The sequence below is a fragment of the Salmo salar genome, chromosome ssa14 (assembly GCF_905237065.1).
Source record: "Salmo salar chromosome ssa14, Ssal_v3.1, whole genome shotgun sequence".
Taxonomy (NCBI): domain Eukaryota; kingdom Metazoa; phylum Chordata; class Actinopteri; order Salmoniformes; family Salmonidae; genus Salmo; species Salmo salar.
The window spans coordinates 46,669,611-46,689,022 of NC_059455.1; the positions used below are offsets into that span (position 1 = coordinate 46,669,611).

Below are 19,412 nucleotides of genomic sequence, written 5' to 3' on the forward strand. Positions count from 1 at the left end.
ATAAGGCATTAGGGAGTGGGTGCAACAACAGCTTCGCATGGTCTAAACATTTCAGGAGAATGTGTTATTCCAACTCCGAAGCAGCTTGCCAACCAGCCCGCCTCTCTGTCAGAAGACCTGTGTGTGTGTGTGTGTGTGTGTGTGTGTGTGTGTGTGTGTGTGTGTGTGTGTGTGTGTGTGTGTGTGCATGCGCTACGTGCGTCGCAGTCCAGACTCGTGGGTGGGTTTGTGGTTGTTGACACATCATAACTGTGTGCTTGTGTAAGATTTGGGATGTGCCTCCCCTAGTCCACAGACCGGTCCTGAAGTCCTTCCCCTAGTCCACACAGACCGGTCCTGAAGTCCTTCCCCTAGTCCACACAGACCGGTCCTGAAGTCCTTCCCCTAGTCCACACAGACCGGTCCTGATGTCCTTCCCCTAGTCCACACAGACCGGTCCTGAAGTCCTTCCCCTAGTCCACACAGACCGGTCCTGAAGTCCTTCCCCTGGTCCACACAGACCGGTCCTGATGTCCTTCCCCTAGTCCACACAGACCGGTCCTGATGTCCTTCCCCTAGTCCACACAGACCGGTCCTGATGTCCTTCCCCTGGTCCACACAGACCAGTCCTGATGTCCTTCCCCTAGTCCACACAGACCGGTCCTGATGTCCTTCCCCTAGTCCACACAGACCGGTCCTGATGTCCTTCCCCTGGTCCACACAGACCGGTCCTGAAGTCCTTCCCCTAGTCCACACAGACCGGTCCTGATGTCCTTCCCCTAGTCCACACAGACCGGTCCTGAAGTCCTTCCCCTGGTCCACACAGACCGGTCCTGATGTCCTTCCCCTAGTCCACACAGACCGGTCCTGAAGTCCTTCCCCTGGTCCACACAGACCGGTCCTGATGTCCTTCCCCTAGTCCACACAGACCGGTCCTGATGTCCTTCCCCTAGTCCACACAGACCGGTCCTGATGTCCTTCCCCTAGTCCACACAGACCGGTCCTTGTGTCCTTCCCCTAGTCCACACAGACCGGTCCTGATGTCCTTCCCCTGGTCCACACAGACCGGTCCTGAAGTCCTTCCCCTAGTCCACACAGACCGGTCCTGATGTCCTTCCCCTGGTCCACACAGACCGGTCCTGATGTCCTTCCCCTAGTCCACACAGACCGGTCCTGATGTCCTTCCCCTAGTCCACACAGACCGGTTCTGAAGTGCTTCCCGTAGTCCACACAGACCGGTCCTGAAGTCCTTCCCCTAGTCCACACAGACTGGTTTTATACTGCCTTTGCTGCATACTACTACAGAGGTGTGGACCGTTAAACAGTGAAGGATGTATGCAAAAAATATTAATAGTCTATTACAGTGGTCTGCTAGTAACAAGTCCATCACAGCACAAATACTAGTCTATTACAGTGGTCTGCTAGTAACACGTCCTTCACAGCACAAATACTAGTCTATTACAGTGGTCTGCTATTAACAAGTCCTTCACAGCACAAATACTATTCTATTACAGTGGTCTGCTAGTAACAAGTCCTTCACAGCACAAATGTAGTAATCTAAATTCAACGATTTTTCTAAAATTACAGTGAATGTAAGGAGTAGGCTATGTATGCAGTGTTGTTGAAGTATCCAAATCAACGTAAGAACACAAGGGCCTATTTAAAAGATGGCTAGTCATCATTAGCTTGGTTCTGTATGGAATACAGGCATATTATGGGACACAGGCCAGGTCAATACCTTTCATTTTAATGTTATACACAGTACCAGTCAAAAGTTTGGACAGCTACTCATTCAAGGTTTTTTTAAAAGTTTTTTTTACTATATTCTACATTGTAGAATAATAGTGAAGACATCAAAACTGTGAAATAACACATGGAATCACGTAGTAAACAAAGAAGTGTTAAACAAATCAAAATATATTCTATATTTTTGATTCTTCAAAGTAGCCACCCTTTGCCTTGATGACAGCTTTGCACACTCTTGGCATTCTCTCAACCAGCTTCATGAGGTAGTTACCTGGAATGCATTTCAATTAGCACGTGTGCCTTGTTAAAAGTTAATTTGTTGAGCCAATCAGTTGTGTTGTGACAAAGTAGTGGTGGTATACAGAAGATGGCTTTATTTGGTAATAACAGATTGACTGCATTACCTGCAGGACTAGAGTTACAGTGCAATCGGAAAGAATTCAGACCCCTTCACTTTTTCCACATTTTGTTGCGTTACTGCCTTAGTCTAAAATTTATTAAATAAAAAATACCTTATTTACATAAGTATTCAGACCCTTTGCTATGAGACTCGAAATTGAGCTCAGGTGCATCCTGTTTCCATTGATCATCCTTGATATGTTTCTACAACTTGATTGGAGTCCACCGGTGGTAAATTCAATTGATTGTACATGATTTGGAAAGGCACACACCTGTTAATATAAGGTCCCACAGTTGTCAGAGCAAAAACCAAGCCATGAGGTCGACGGAATTGTCCGTAGAGCTCCGAGACAGGATTGTGTTGAGGCACAGATCTGGGGAAGGGTACCAAAACATTTCTGCAGCATTGAAGTTCCCCAAGATCACAGTGGCCTCCATCAATCTTAAATAGAAGAAATTTGGAACCACCTAGACTCTTCCGAGAGCTGGCCGCCCAGCCAAACTGAGCATTCAGGGGAGAAGGGCCTTGGGCAGGGAGGTGACCAAGAACCCGATGGTCACTCTGACAGAGCTCCAGAGGTCAAATCAAATCAAACTTTATTTGTCACATGCTCCAAATACAACAAGTGTAGACTTTACTGTGAAATGCTTACTTACAAGCCCTTAACCAACAGTGTAGTTCAAGAAGAGTCCTCTGTGAAGATGGGAGAACCTTCCAGAAGGACAAACATCTCTGCAGCACTCCACCAAATCATGCCTTCATGGCATCACGTCTGGAGGAACCCAGGCACCGACTCATCACCTGGCCAATACCATCCCTACGGTGAAGCATATTGGTGGCAGCATCATGCTGTGGGGATGTTTTTCAGTGACAGGGACTGGGAGACTAGTCAGGATCGAGGGAAAGATGAATGGAGCAATGTACAGAGAGATCCTTGATGAAGAGCGCTCTGGAGCAGGTTAGGACCTCAGACTGAGGCAAAGGTTCACCTTCCAACAGGACAACGATCCTAAGCACACGGCCAAGACAACGCAGGAGTGGCTTCAGGACAAGTCTCAGAATGTACTTGAGTGGCCCAGCCAGAGCCTGGACTTGAACCCGATCTAACATCTCTGGAGAGACCTGAAAATAGCTGTGCCAAACTTGTAGCGTCATACGCAAGAAGAATCGAGACTGTTGAAGCACCTTTGGCAGCGATTACAAAGTACTGAGTAAAGGGTCATGTAAATGTCATTTAAGTTTTTCTATAATACATTTGCAAAAAATTCTAAAAAACGATTTTTACTTTGTCATTATGGGGTATAGTGTGTAGACTTGTGTGTCCCCCCCCCCGCCTAATCAATGCAATACATTTTAGAATAAGGCTGTACCGTAACAAAATGTGAAAAAAGTAAGGGGGTCTGAATACTTTCCGAAGGCACTGTATGTACCCCCCACCACCACAAACAGTCTAAATCGTGTTTTTCATGAAATGTTATGATATTTGGATGAATCCAGATCAAAGCATGAGGACTAAAGTATGAAAAATTACTGTTGGTTCTACATCGATAAAGTGGGGGGGAAAGGTCGGCCAAAACTCCGCCACAGTTGTCATGTCAACACATTTTGTCAACGATGCTGAGAACTTGATTACAAAAGACATGCCAAATGGGAGATGAATAAAATAATTGACATCATTGATGCAATTTCGATTGTTGTTGGACTTGCTGTGTAATTTGCTTGAGATGATTTTACTGTAACACTGCTCACCGCATCCAAGACATAGGCATTTCAAAGAGCTGTCAGTCAAGGTGAGCTCATGAATATAAGCTCCCCGCCCACTCAGCATGTCTTCCCAAACTTGCTGGTAGTTAGCCATGAGAGAAAAAGTACTTTCTAAAATGTAGCATTTCTATCCACCCCCCAAAAATAGTAATATTTTAGTCACAAAAAGGTTATTTTACATGGAAATCAGAATAACTGTTCGGGACCTTTAAACAGAGTGAAGTCACTCTGCACTGCGTCCCTGTCAAATATCAGGGTTGTGTAATACCATTATCTCTGGGACGTTCCTGAAAACTACCCTGCTGAGACTATGGGGCTAGTCAAGTCTGGCCAAAAGTAGTCAACAACAGCAGTATTACTTGGAAGAATTGTAAGGATAAATGGCAACGACATAATAATAACAATCAAATATACCCCAGCTGTAGGGCTCCCGAGTGGCACTGCATCTCAGTGCTAGAGGCATCACTACAAACCCTGGTTCAATTCCAGGCTGTATCACAACCGGCCGTGATTGGGAGTCCCATACGGCGGCGCACAATTGGCCCAGCGTCGTCCGGGGTAGGCTGTCATTGTAAATAAGAATTTGTTCTTAATTGACTTGCCTAGTTAAATAAAGGTTAAATAAAAAAATACCCCCTTTCCTAGTCCCAGCCTGATAAACCCAGCACCATACCCCAGCCCCCTAGCACCATACCCCAGCCCCCTAGTACCATACCCCAGCCCCCTAGCACCATACCCCAGCCCCCTAGCACCATACCCCAGCCCCCTAGCACCATACCCCAGCCCCCTAGCACCAACAGGGTAGTTAGCCTATATTTAGATGTAAACCCCAGCCAGCCTGGCAGGCAGCAGCAGCAGTTTAACAGTGGCTGTAGAGTAGAGAGAGAGAACAGAAGGACACTTGTGTTTGACGGCGGCCAGGAGACCAGAGGTGGACTGAGGCCAAAGGTGGTGGCCAATTCTGTTCCTGACAGTTGGTCTGGTGCTTCTTCAGCCATTAACTTTAGCCTACTTTATTCACGTTAGCCTACTAACCAAGACTCAAAAAGACTGTTTGAGATGTGCATCACAGTCAAATCAACTGCTTGAAAAGGTAAGAAAATGACATTTTATAGTGAGGCACCCATTGGTACAATTCAACACGAGGAGATATATTTCTCATACATGTGAAATCTTAACCTCAAATACAAAAGTTAGAAATGAGACAGAACAGACATAGCCTACACAACACAGGCGACAACAACAGTCCCTTCACTCCAAGTCCCTTCACTCCAAGTCCCTTCACTCCAGGTGGTCAAACATATGGCCCCGCAGGCCAGGTTTGACTCAAAAAATGTAATATATATTAAATATTTTCTAGGGGGAGAAAAATGAACTCGGTATACTTTAAAATGACTCAAACCAAATTTAAACTATGTAGAACCTGTATATAAATAATAATGGGCATCCGTTTAACACCCCTGCTCTATGCCCTGCCTCTGCCAGATGTTCCATTGGCGTGTCCAGTCTGTTCTGTCCAGATTTTCACAAAACGGACAGCAGTCTGTAATTATTGCTCAGATACAATCCTAGTTGCAATGTTAATGTTTGCGTTGGCACCATGAGGAACTGTTCTGTGTGACTCATTCAGTGCGAGAGCGAGAGAGAGAAACCGAGAGCGAGCGAGAGAGAGAGAGAGCATGGGTGGATAGGAGAGATATGTTGGATCAGAGAGAGAACGAGAGTGAAGGAAGCAGAACCGCAAACACAACCAGTGTGAGCAGCAGCATCACTGAGCTCTGCTTTCAGCGGCCTGGCCTCAAATATGACAACCACGGAGACGCTCCCTCTCCCTTCATCCCTCCCTCTCCACCAGCCTCTCAAGCTCACCCTCTCTGGGTCAGTGCCATGGGGAGTTAGTGTCATCTGAGCCGGCTCTGCACTGAGAAGAGGTCCTGCTCTCCGACCTACTCATATCTAAACTACGGCATACAGACACTTCTTGTTCGTTACTTCAGTCAGACTCGGAACTGATAGTAGCATCAAATGACCTGTTGTGGGTGTACTGAAATTAGGGCTGGGTGATATATTTAACTCATTCAATTAATTTGAATCGCATTCACACACACACACACACACACACACACACACACACACACACACACACACACACACACACACACACACACACACACACACACACACACACACGAGAGATCACTAACTCGCTATTTGCATTTGGAGGTTTGATCGAACACAAATCAGGTCATATGGACACAAACACACTGATATGATTTCATTGTAATAGAGAGGGCTCTAAATTAATTACAAAAAAATATTTGGTATCACTAAAAAGTTAGGAGCAACACATAAAATGTAGGAACCCCAGAGAATAAGATTGTTTAAATTGATTGGGATAGAGCCTATATTGGGGCTATATGAATTATTGCTAATATAGAAGGACATGTTGTGCCCTAGAAACAAACATGTAACACTGTAAAGACATGAATATATTCTAAAAGCATAAATGTTGGTATGAATACCCGTCATTGAAATTAGTCATTTGTAGCATGGGGGTGTACTGAGTTTTCAATATTGGTAAAGTACATCAGGTGATCATCTGCAAATAAGTGTAGTTTATATTCATGTTTACCAATACCTGTTACGTTTGGGTCCTGTCTAATTATTTCTGCAAGCGGTTTAATTGCCAGTGCAAACAGGAGGGGGGAGAGGGGACATCCCTGCCTTGTGCCCCTTTCTAAAGCAATTTCATCAGATAATGTATTATTTGTGTATATTTTTACTTTAGGACATTTAGAAAATATTTTTTTCTAAAATGTATTATGTCAGATGGAAAATTGAAAGCTTCCAAAGTTTTGAATAGAAAATGCAATTCAAGACAGACAAAAGCCTTTTCGGCATCAACAGCCATTATTGATAAATCTATATATCTTGTTTTTTTAGCGTATTGTATTAAACTGAAACCTGTTCTTGTATTTGTTTGCGTCTATTTTTAATAAACCTTGTTTAATTTATATGTATCATGTCTGGTAAGACTTGGCATTCGATTGCTAATGAGTTTTGTTATTATTTTATTGTCACAATTTATTAAACTGGGTTTATAATCAGCAGGAAACTTTCCGGGTTTTAATATAATTGAAATAGCTGTTTGATACATTGAACTAGGAACCACTGAATTGAGTGACGTGTGTAAATAGGGGAGCTACTTTGTCCCAAATTGTTTAATAGAATTCTATGGGAAAGCAGTCCAGGTGCTTTTCTCTGCACAAATGTTTTTAACAGCATCTAATATTTCTTCTTGGGTGATCTGTTTTCTGTGATGTTGTGTCTCCTGATAATTACTTCAGGGTTGTCGAGTTTAAGAAAGCTGTAGGATCGGTCCAACTATTGTTTAATTCTGATTTATATAGATTATCATAAGCTTTTCAAAATGTGTCATTAATCGTGTTGTTGTTTCTAATTAACGCATTTGTATCTTTATCTTTTAAAATTATAACTGGTTTGGCGTGTATTTGTTATGGTGAGGGCTGCGAGATGTTTACCAGGTTTGTTTGCCAATAAGTAGTATGCTTTATATGAGTTTAAAAACTGCAGTTGTTGGCCTTCTTCAAAAGTAAAAGATCATAATCCTGCTTAAGTTCTTTTGCAAAAATTATTTTTCGTTATTCTCTAAAATGTCAGGATATAAAATGAACGTGGAAAAAAACAAAGGCAATAGGAAAAAGAAAAACAATAACTCATGATCTAGAGCAATCCTTTAAGAGGACCACAAAGGATGGCTAGGATGCTTAAGTGACAACAAACAACACATATATAAAGATAACTTTATCCCATTACTCAACAATATGAAAGCAGATCTAATTAAAATGGAACAATCTTCCCATAAATCTTACAGGTAAAATAAACCTCTTCAGAATGGCATGGCTCCCAATGTTTTTATATGTATTCTTGATAATAACAATTACGCCACAGAAGACATTCTTTAAAAAAAAGGAATTACTCTCAGAATAAAAAGGAAAGTTTTACATCTTCCTAAGTCTGAAGGTGGTTTTAACCTTCCAGACTTGAAATTGTATCAACTCGCCACCCAGGGATTTAGTTAAAAATTCACTAAAGAGGAACAATGGGTACCATATTGAAGATGCTCATTCTCATCTGCAAAATCTTTTTACGTGTCTATTTTAAAGGATACAGCTAAGAACATTAACAACTTTATAGTTTAGAAAACTATAACAATATGGAAGAAAATGTAACTGTTTAGACAAGAACCAATATCACTCCCTAAAAACACAAACCCATCCTTCGATAGCTTTTCAGAATTCACCGATTAATTGATCCACATGGAAAACTAAAAGTATAGAAACTTTAAATGACTTGGTAATAATAAATACATGTATTTCCATGACAAAATTAAAAAGCAATTTTGGACTGAGGAATGTAGATATTTTCAAATATATGAAACTTAAGTTTCATAAAGAAATGTTGATTTGAAATCTTTTGGACATCAGAGTAACCTTGAGGGGAAAGGTGCAACCATGATGTTGCTTTACAACGGTACTGTGAAGCCTTATCTTGACAACAATTATTATTTGGGAGAAGGGAAAAAAATCCCAAGTTGCAAATTGTTTGCAATTGAACCTTTCTAAAGATACCCTATTTCTCAACTCGTCAAATTGCAGAGAGCAGACACTACTAAAAACAGGAGTATCAATGAACATGATTCTGGATTATGTTCAGTTTGTCATGGGCTGCATTGTTGTACCACTGGCAGCATTTTAGCCAAAGACTGTTATACTAGCCGTCTAGTCTTTTACAAATGTGCAATAAGCATAAAACACAATTATAAGGAATTGGCAACTTCTTCTCATTCTGAGAAATAAGATAGGCCATTTGATTTGAACATCTGAACAAAGTGGACAGGCTAGCATGCTGTTCAAACAGTTGGAAACAGACAGAAGGGTGTGTTCATAACTATTAAAACTGTTTTACTTTGTTAGCTAGCATATAGATCCAAGTTGGCTAATGTTTAAATATAAAGATTAGCTGGCTAATCACTAGGTTGTGGGCTTGTTCTTGAGAGATTGTTTATGAGACCTGTGATCATTTTCTATAATACCTACAATAAGTTAGTCATTATTAGTGAATGTGCAAAGTTCTGGTTAAAATTCTAACCAAGAGTACTTTCATAGACTTGATAGCCAGATCAGTGATTATTGCAACAACAGAATTTTTTTTAAAAAAGCAGGTTAAACTATTTTTATAAAATAATAAAATGATTAGTGGGTCCTATGGTTGTAGAAGGCTTATATTTAGCCTAGGTATAATTTCACAAGCCCTGAATTCATTATTGCTGACTTTTTAAAATGCTGTATATTTGACCTTTAAAATGTACAACAAAGCTTATTTAGATAAAACATTTATAAAAATAAAATCAATTGAGAGTCAGCCATAAATTTGAAAAATAAATAGGATTTTTAGGCCATATCGCCCAGCCCTAACTGAACTGCACCATATCCCATTCTCTGCTGTAATGATTTGCGCCAACTGTGTGTGTGTGAACAAAACTAACCTAGTTATGTTAGCAATTTCCACTTGGCTGTCAGACCAACAACATGCATTCTTTCTTAGGAGGAAGGAAGGAGCCGACAGTAATTGGTCTGAGCTGCGCTAGGCTAATCATCGCTAATGAGATTACAACAAAGCCACACTCATCTAATGAAACCTGAACGACTAAGGTCATTAGTAAAAGCCTTTAGGCCCTCAGTTTAACCAACACAGGTCCTTCTTATTAGGCCTACGGCAGCATCTCAAATGGCACCCCATTTCCTATATAGTGCACTACTTTTGACCGGGGTCCATTTGAATAGGAATACATTTGGGATTCAGCCTCTCACTCTTTGCTGGTGGGTCTTTTTCTGGTGGATAGCAGATTATAGGTCCATCTGTCATTGGGCTTCAGTGATTGGTTGACACAGGTCAAAGTGCATGACCTTTCCCAGACTGGCCACTGCCACACCTTCACTCTTTGGCCCCATGACCCTACTTGACCCTGTTTGGCTCCTTTTGGAATTTAATGCACAGAAGGAAAGAGCAACAGCTGGGAACTGGAAAATGTGTGGTTCTGCCCAGCCAGTGTTTCCTAGGGACGGGGAGATACCAGCATCGCGATACTCGTTAGTATCTTGGCAAGGAAACAAAACACGAAGCGGATTTACCTTCGATAGGAAAACAGCCCTAATATGTTGTAATCCAGTCACATTTTACACTGACTGTAAAAAATCATTAGGAACACCTTCCTAATATTGAGTTGCACACCATTTTACCCTCAGAACATTCTCAATTTGTCGGGGCATGGACTCTACAAGGTGTTGAAAGCATTCCACAGGGATACTGAATACAGGTCAGCATTCAACGGCATAGTGCCCTCAAAGCTCATCACTAAGCTATGGACCATGGGACTAAACACCTCCCTCTACAACTGGATCCTGGACTTCCTGACGGGCCGACTTTAGGTGTTAAGGGTAGGTAACAACACATCCACCACGCTGATCCTCAACACAGGGGCCCCTCAGGGGTGCATGCTCAGTTCTCTCCTGTACCCCTGTTCACTCATGACTACATGGCCAGGCACGACCCCAACATCATCATTATATTTGCCGATGACACAAAAGTGGTAGGCCTGATCACCGACAACGATGAGACAGCCTATAGAGAGGAGGTCAGAGACCTGGCCATGTGGTGCCAGGACAACAACCTCTCCCTCAATGTGATCAAGACAAAGGAGATGATTGTGGACTACAGGAAAAGGAGGAACGAGCACACCCCCATTCTCATCGACGGGGCTGTGGTGGAGCAGGTTGAGTGTTCCATGGTGTCCACATCGTCAACAAACTATCATGGTCCAAACACACCAAGACAGTCGTGGAGAGGACACGAGAACACCTATTCACCCTCAGGAGACTGAAAAGATTTGGCATGGGTCCTCAGATCCTCAAAAAGTTCTACAGCTGCACCATCAAGAGCATACTGACCGGTTGCATCACTGCCTGGTATGGCAACTGCTCGGCCTCCGACCGGAAGGCGCTACAGAGGGTAGTGGACCATTCTTGTTACACAGGAAACTGTTGAGCGTGAAAAACCCAGCAGTGTTGATGTTCTTGACACAAACTAGTGCACCTGGCACCTATTACCATACCCCGTTCAAAAGCAGTTAAATCTTGTCTTGCCCATTCACAAATAGATTGTGTAGGCCTGTCTCAAAGCTTAAAATGACTTATTAAACCAGCCTCCTTCCCTTCATCTAACCTGACTGAAATGGATTTAACAAGTGACATCAATACGGGATAGCTTTCACCAGGATTTACCTGGTCAGTTTATGTCATGGAAAGACCAGGTGTTCCTAATGTTTTGTACACTCAGTGTATTTTCCAAGCTATAACACACAATATTTTACATACAGCAGGTTTTTAAAGGATCACAGAGCGGTCCGCTTCGTGTTAAAATCTTAGCCATGGGAGAAAAAAATACTGCAATACTGGTATCGTCACAGCCCTAGCGTTTCTCCTAGCATTGTATAGAAGGGAGTGAGTCACAGGCAGTACTGGTCTATCCAATACTAGACCTAAACCTCAATTGATAAGTGCCACAATCAATGACCCACAGCGTTGAAGTAATTCTCAAAACACAAGTATTATTCTGACTTATAAAAGCTCCATCATCTACTTTAATAGCCTCACCAGCACAGGTAGCTAGGATCAGACCAGGAAAAGACCTGCGGTAGTCATCGTTCTGGTTCAAAATTCCTGCTAGCTTCAGGGATCTGGCTGGTACACACCAGATACTGGTACTGATAGTGTCTGAATGACCCGGGAAACCCAGTCACCACAAACTGTAAATGCACAGTAGCAGCCAACGGACTGGAAGGGAACACATTACCACAAGAGGTTTACTTTCTATGACGCTTTAATCCACTAACATGCTGACAATGAGTGATGTCATGAGTGATGTCATGAGGGCTTATGCAGTAAGTGTGCAAAAGGAATGCAATGAAGACGGAATGGATTGACTGACGACGGAATGGATTGACTGACGACGGAATGGATTGACTTGTTCACACTTGGTGCAAACCTGCAAAGTAGGTTTAGGCTCGATGTTGAATTGATGAATAATTTATTGGTCTGTTTAGGGAAATTTAGTCCTAGGCCTACACCAGGCAAGCAGTGGGGGTGCCACCACAATGTGTTCAGCAGCCATCGGAGATACGATACGCTGAATCACACACTGAGGCATTGGCCTTAGGGCAATTCCACGGTAACTGAGTGATGCTTAGTCTCAAGCGATTTTTTTACTTTAAAAATGGATGCCAAACCAAAAACAATAATTGCAAAGTTAAACACCAAACAACACTATGCACGAGGACTACATTGAATAATTTCCACAGAGAATTTTACAGTGCAGATGCAAAGTTTGGTAACAGAATGGCAGTTTGTGTTGTTTGGGCTGTCAGTCTGTTACCAAACTTTCCATCTGCACTGTTCAATTAAATGTGTTTTTGTAAAATTAGGGAAATTGTTTATAAAAACTAAGTTAAAAAAAAGTCCCTTACTGTGGAATTGACCCTTACCATGAAATATTCTGTCATTACCTCAGGCTATTCAGAATGATGGACCTTAAGAGAGTCATGAAGTGACCTAACAACTTGGAAAGTTAGTGTGTGGAGATAGCTATTGAAAATGTTATCAGACACCGAACACCAGAACACCCTGAATCACATACATGATTTATTTATGCTATCCAGCGCAGTCTGGCAATTCACTCAAATTATTGGCATTACCTCGCTTATTTTGAAGGATAGACCTTAGGAGGGTCATGGAGTGACCTAGTCTAACAGCAGCCATATAGGTCCAGCTATACATGGAGTGACCTAGTCTAAACAGCTGTAGAGCAGCCATATACAGTTGAAGTCGGAAGTTTACATACACCTTAGCCAAATAAATTTCAACTCAGTTTTTCACAATTCCTGACATTCAACCCTAGTAACAATTCCCTGTCTTAGGTCAGTTAGGATCACCACTTTATTTTAAGAATGTGAAATGTCAGAATAATATTAGAGAGAATGATTAATTTCAGCTTTTATTTATTTCATCACATTCCCAGTGGGTCAGAAGTTTACATACACTCAATTATTATTTGGTAGCATTACCTTTAGATTGTTTAACTTGGGTCAAACGGTTCGGGCAGCTTTCCACAAGCTTCCCACAATAAGTTGGGTGAATTTTGGCCCATTCCTCCTGACCAGAGCTGGTGTAACTGAGTCAGGTTTGTAGGCCTCCTTGCTTGCACACGCTTTTTCAGTTCTGCCCACAAATGTTCTATAGGATTGAGGTCAGGGCTTTATGGCCACTCCAATACCTTGACTTTGTTGTCCTTAAGCCATTTTGCCACAACTTTGGAAGTATGCTTGGGGTCATTGTCCATTTGGAAGACCCATTTGCGACCAAGCTTTAACTTCCTGACTGATGTCTTGAGATTTTGCTTCAATATATCCACATAATTGTGTTTCCTCATGATGCCATCTATTTTGTTAAGTGCACCAGTCCCTCCTGCAGCAAAGCACCCCCACAGCATGATGCTGCCACCCCCGTGCTTCACGGTTGGGATGGTGTTCTTCGGCTTGCAAGCCTACCCCTTTTTCCTCCAAACATAATAGTCATTATGGCCAAACAGATCTATTTTTGTTTCATCAGATGAGGCCATTTCTCCAAAAAGCACAATCTTTGTCCCCATGTGCAGTTGCAAACCGTAGTCTGGCTTTTTTATGGCAGTTTTGGAACAGTGGTTTCTTCCTTGCTGAGCAACCTTTCAGGTTATGTCGATATAGGACTAGTTTTACTGTGGATGTAGATACTTTTGTACCCGTTTTCTCCAGCATCTTCACAAGGTTCTTTGCTGTTGTTCTGGGATTAATTTGCACTTTTCACACCGAAGTACGTTCCTCTCTAGGAGACAGAACGCGTCTCCTTCCTGAGCGGTATGACGGTTGCGTGGTCCCATAGTGTTTATACTTGCATACTATTATTTGTACAGATGAACGTGGTACCTTCAGGCGTTTGGAAATTGCTCCCAAGGATGAACCAGACTTGTGGAGGTCTACAAAAAAAAAAATTCTGAGCTCTTGGCTGATTTCTTTAGATTTTCCCTTGATGTCAAGCAAAGAGGCACTGAGTTTGAAGGTAAGCTTGAAAAACATCCACAGGTAACCCTCCAATTGACTCAAATGATGTCAGTTAGCCTATCAGAAGCTTCTAAAGCCATGACATCGTTTTCTGGAATTTTCCAAGCTGTTTAAAGGCACAGTCAACTTAGTGTATGTAAACTTCTGACCCACTGGAATTGTGATACAGTGAATTATAAGTGAAATAATCTGTCTGTAAACAATTGTTGTAAAAATGACTTGTGTCATGCACAAAGTAGATGTCCTAACACACGACAAAACTATAGTTTGTTAACAACAAATTTGTGGAGTGGTTGAAAAACTAGTATTAATGATTCCAACATAAGTGTATGTAAACTTCCGACTTTAATAGGGGTCCAGCTATACATGGAGTGACTTAGTGTAACAGCTGAAGAGCAGCCATATAGGTCAGCTATATATTAAACTCTGATGGAAACAAGACACCTCTTTATGTGAGTAGTGATATTGCAAAGCTGGTTGTATCGGTGTGTGTGTGTGTGTGTGTGTGTGTTGGTGTGGTTGTGTGTCAGTGTTCCAATAGTTGCAAAATGCCCTGATTTGGAAAAGGTCCCCTCTATATGCCTGTCAATTGACACCTAGCCCCTTTCAAAACCTCTTTGGTTGATATATAGTGTAGCTACTGTGACATTCATGTTTTGGCAAGCTCCATCTGGTTCTCTGAAATGAACAGGCCTTTAAGGTGACCTGTATCAGAGTTACATTAGTACCCTGCCTACGACGTAAACAGTAGTGGAAAACAGTGGAGGAAAATTACTTGTTATGAGTACAGCATGTTACTTGAATGTGGCAGGACTGGGCCAAGAATCAAGCTGCAATGGCACACAACTCCAGGAAAAACGTGACAGGCATACCAGTTAAAGCTCTCTTTGTTTGTTTATTTGAATCCCCATTAGCTTTTGCAGCAGCTACTCTTGCTGGGTTCCACAAAACAAAAACAAAAAACATGACAAGTAAAACACTGATAGACAAGCACAGTCACACAAATGTAAAATACAACAATATACAAACCATACTACAACAACAAAAATAGTGTGTGTTGGAGTGTGTCTGTCCCCACCGTTCCATGACATGTTGTTTAACCTGTTTTATTAATTTTTTTAAAGGTATTTTTGCCATTTGCTGAGTATAGGTCTTCCCTGTGGCTCAGTTGGTAGAGCATGGTGTGTGCAACGCCAGGGTTGTGGGTTCGATTCCCACGGGGGGCCAGCACAAAAATTTAAAATTAAAAATACATGAAATGTATGCATTCACTACTGTAAGTCGCTCTGGATAAGAGCGTCTGCTAAATGACTAAAATGTCAAATGTATTGGGAGATGGAATGCAATCATGGCTCTGTATAATACTGTGCGTTGTCGTGAATCTGTTTTGGACATGGTGACTGTGAAGAGTGGTCCCACACAATGGTCCCACACTTCATGTACAACTCCAGTTGAGGTTTAGGTCTTAGAGAAAAAAAAATGTAATCAAATACAATGCTTTTAGTATGTGTGTGTGTGTGTGAAAAAGGAGTGGGGCTCACTGCAAACCCTAGAGAACAGATCACTAACTAGTTAGAGTACTGCATAACCTCCAAGTCCACCTATAACTTAACTGACTAGCTGTTTAATTAGCTATATAGCTAAAATAAGTGGGCAACGTTAGCTAGCAAGTTTTCTCCTAGCTCTCAAAATCCCTTCTCTGTCAGGTTTTCATCAGTTCTCTTCAACCAAAATTGTGAACTATAATTCCAACGCTGAGTTTTACATGTTTAGAAACGTCAATTTCAAACAGATTCAACCACAAAGAGCAAAGAGGTTTTCCAATGCCTCGCAAAGAAGGGGATCTATTGGTAAAAAATAAATAAAAAAGCAGACGTTGAATATCCCTTTGAGCATGGTGAAGTTATTAATTACACTTTGGATGGTGTATCAATACACCCAGTCACTACAAAGACACAGGCGTCCTTCCTAACTTAGTTGCCAGAGAGGAATCAACCGCTTAGGGACTTCACCATGAGGCCAATTATGACTTTAAAACAGTTGGCTGTGTTAGGAGAAACCTGAGTATGACAAGAGTGAAAAGGAAGCCTGTACAGAATAAAAAATATTCCAAAACATGCATCCTGTTTGCAACAAGGCACTATTTTATTTATTTAACCTTTATTTAACTAGGCAAGTCAGTTAAGAACAAATTCTTACTTACAATGACGGCCTACCCCTGCCAAACCCGGACGATGCTGTGGCCAATTGTGCGCCGCCTTATGGGCTAAAGTAATACTACTAAAAATGTGGCAAAGCAATTAGCATTTTGTCCTGAATAGAAAGTGTTATGTTTGGGGTATATCCAATACATTACTGAGTACCACTTTCCATATTTGCAAGCATAGTGATGGCTGCATCTTGTTATGGGTATACTTGTATCATTAAGGACTGGGGAGTTTTTCAGGATAAAAAAAGAAGCCAAATGGAGTTAAGCAAAATTCCTTGAGGAAATCCTGGTTCAGTCTGCTTTCCATCAGACACTGGGAGATTAATTCACCTTTAAGCAGGACAATAACCTAAAAACACAAGGCCAAATATACACTGGAGTTGCTTACCAAGAATCCAGTGAATGTTCCTGAGTGGACGAGTGAGTTTTGACTTAAAAATCTGCTTTAAAATCTTTGGCAAGACCTGAAAATGGTTGTCTAGCAATGATCAACAACCAATTTGACAGAGCTTGAAGGATTTAGAAAATAATTGGCAAATGTTGCACAATCCAGGTGTGGAAAGCTGTTACAGATTTAACAGACTCACAGCTGTAATCGCTGCAAAAGGTGATTCTAACTTGTATTGACTCAGGGGGTTGAGTACTTATCTAATCAAGAAATATTAGTTTTTTGTTTTATGTATACAAATATTAGCATTTTTCTCCCACTTTGACAGAGTATTTTCTGTAGATCGTTGACAAAGAATTACAACTACATTTACATTTGAGTCATTTACCAGACACTCTTATCCAGAGCGACTTACAGTAGTGAATGCATAATTATTTTTATTTTTTTTCTGTGCTGGCCCCCGTGTGAATCGAACCCACAACCCTGGCGTTACAAACACCATGCTCTACCAACTGAGCTACATTTTAATCCCACTTTGTAACAACATCATTTTGGAAAAAGTCAAGGGGTGTGAATACTTACTGAAAGGCACTGTATATGGAAGTAGTTGAGTTCTTATTTGTTTTGTTAACTATGAGTCCACTTTTTTTTGGTATGATCTTTCTTATATCGTTCCGATATAGGTCAGACACTTTAATCCTTATTGGGGGGGGGGGGCTACTAAAACCGTCCTACGGGATCATTAAGCTATTTGATTTAAAATGTTAGGATCCCCTTATAAAAAATATGATGAAACATAATTTGATCTTTCTCCTATTAGCCCATAGAGACGCATTGAATAACGTATTTATACATGGAAAAACAGTTTAAAAAAAAAAACACATTTATCAAAAAGGTGTTCGTTTTAAGGTAGTTAGCGTCTATAAAACGGGTTAGTCCTCTCCAATCCATCATCATGTCATTCCATTGTAGCATAGCGATAATACCGCAACAGTTTCTGACAGCCAGAGCGCTTTCCCAACAACCACTGGTGATGCTTGTCAACTAGCTACCGTAAATTCATGTGGGCTTTTTTTTTCTTACCTTTCTCCTGATTAAACGAGATAATCTCCTCCTCCTTTGGGTTGGAAACCTGGGTTATTATAGACGTGTGGTCCATTGCGACGGATGGTTATTCCTTTTTGGTTCGTTTTTAAAATGTTTATTTGCTTGCTTGTTTGTTTTCTACAAAAACAAGATGTCCAGCTAGTCCTAGTCCACAATGGTTAACGTTAGCCTAGACGTTAGCTACCTTGCTAGCTGTGTTGAAATGGCAGCCGGGCCCTAAACTAGCTAGCTAGTGTAACGATGGCCAAATGGACTGAGACGGGACACAGGAGGGGCTACATGTAACTAGCTAGTGGTTTAAAGGTAAAATACCAACACTTGTCAATCGCTGGGAATATCCAATTTAGCAAGCAACATTCAAGAACAGCATGGGCAAAACAAACTCCCAACGTTGAACAAAAAAATAAGAAAACGTTGCTAACGTCTGGCTAGCAACTAGAGCTAGCCTTGAACTGATATCAGTGTTCAATTCAACATAAAAATTAACGTTGACTGAAACAATGATGAAACGACGGAAGAAACAAAAAAAAAGACCTCCCGCTCTCGCCTCGGTCAAGTTTCAATACGAAAGTGGGACAGTTCCGATAATCCCGTTTCTTTGAACTCTCATTTTCAAAAAATAATTGTATGCCCCCTCTACACTCTTTCCAACATGGAGGCGTCGTGTGTATTTGATATTCACGAAATGGATCAGAAAGCGAGCAGCGCTCAAGTGGGAGGGGGCGGTTTCTAGGAACCCCCTCCCATGGATAGAAAATAATACCTCAGTAGCTATGGCTTTATCGACGTACCACTTTGGGTCAATGATATTTGAGTCACTGCCTTCTGAAATGTTGCAACAACAAAAAAAAAGATTGTCAGTCTATGATTGATGGCCAGTACATCATAGCTTGTGCACAATTTAAATCTGAACATGTTAGATTTGGGTTAGATTCCAGTCAATGCATGAATTAGGTCAAAACATGTATATGTCCATAATGACACAGATTCATATTTTATCTCAATAACTATACTCCACCTGTAAAACCGCTTGTGAATGCTTGTTTTTTTTCTCTCTCCAGTATTTGCATGTGGAACCTTGAGATGGACGGATTGGGTCCACGATCAGCATGAACCCAATCAGCACCACTGGACAAATCCAGCAGAAATGACATAGGCGCCATCGAGTGGCCAAAGTGTTGAATTCCAATCACAAGCTTCCTTCTGGCGTCGCTCTCATCTTACCGACACATCATATGAATGCCTTCAGAGCTGTGCAGCCTATCTCTGTCTTCGTGTGGGTGGAGGTTCCGTGAGGGGGCTGAATGTGGGTTAGATTTCAGCTGAGGAGCGAAAATACACAGCAGTTAGGCCTACCAGTTGCATAGCACACTTTGTTTGTGTGTGTATATATATATATATATATATATATATTAAGAGCAGCCTATGTTTTAATGTTTATTTACACATACTTTCCTTATCACTGATTCATGGCAAATACTGTTTAATGAGTGCATCAATAAAGCTAGATTCCATGACCACATTTATGTGTGTGTGTGTGTGTGTGTGTCATTCATCAATAAAGAATGAAAGAATTGATCATCAT

At 41.4% G+C, this 19,412-nt stretch overlaps 1 protein-coding gene across 4 annotated transcripts in view; it reads right to left on the reverse strand.

Moving 5' to 3' along the window:
* LOC106569810 (CTD small phosphatase-like protein) overlaps positions 1 to 18,912 on the reverse strand; it is a 48,494-nt gene extending 29,582 nt beyond the window's left edge. For 2 of the 4 annotated variants that reach the window (XR_006758844.1, XM_014141440.1), the window contains exon 1: positions 17,804 to 18,530. Coding sequence is in view for 3 of the 4 variants with exons in the window: in XM_014141440.1 (XP_013996915.1) it covers positions 17,804 to 17,879 (76 nt within the window). In the remaining variant the exon portion in view is untranslated. Of the gene's footprint in view, positions 1 to 17,803; positions 18,531 to 18,845 lie in introns of those variants that run through there. The other 2 variants (XM_014141438.2, XM_014141441.2) reach the window with 2 other exon arrangements.
* Positions 18,913 to 19,412: the final 500 nt, after the last annotated feature.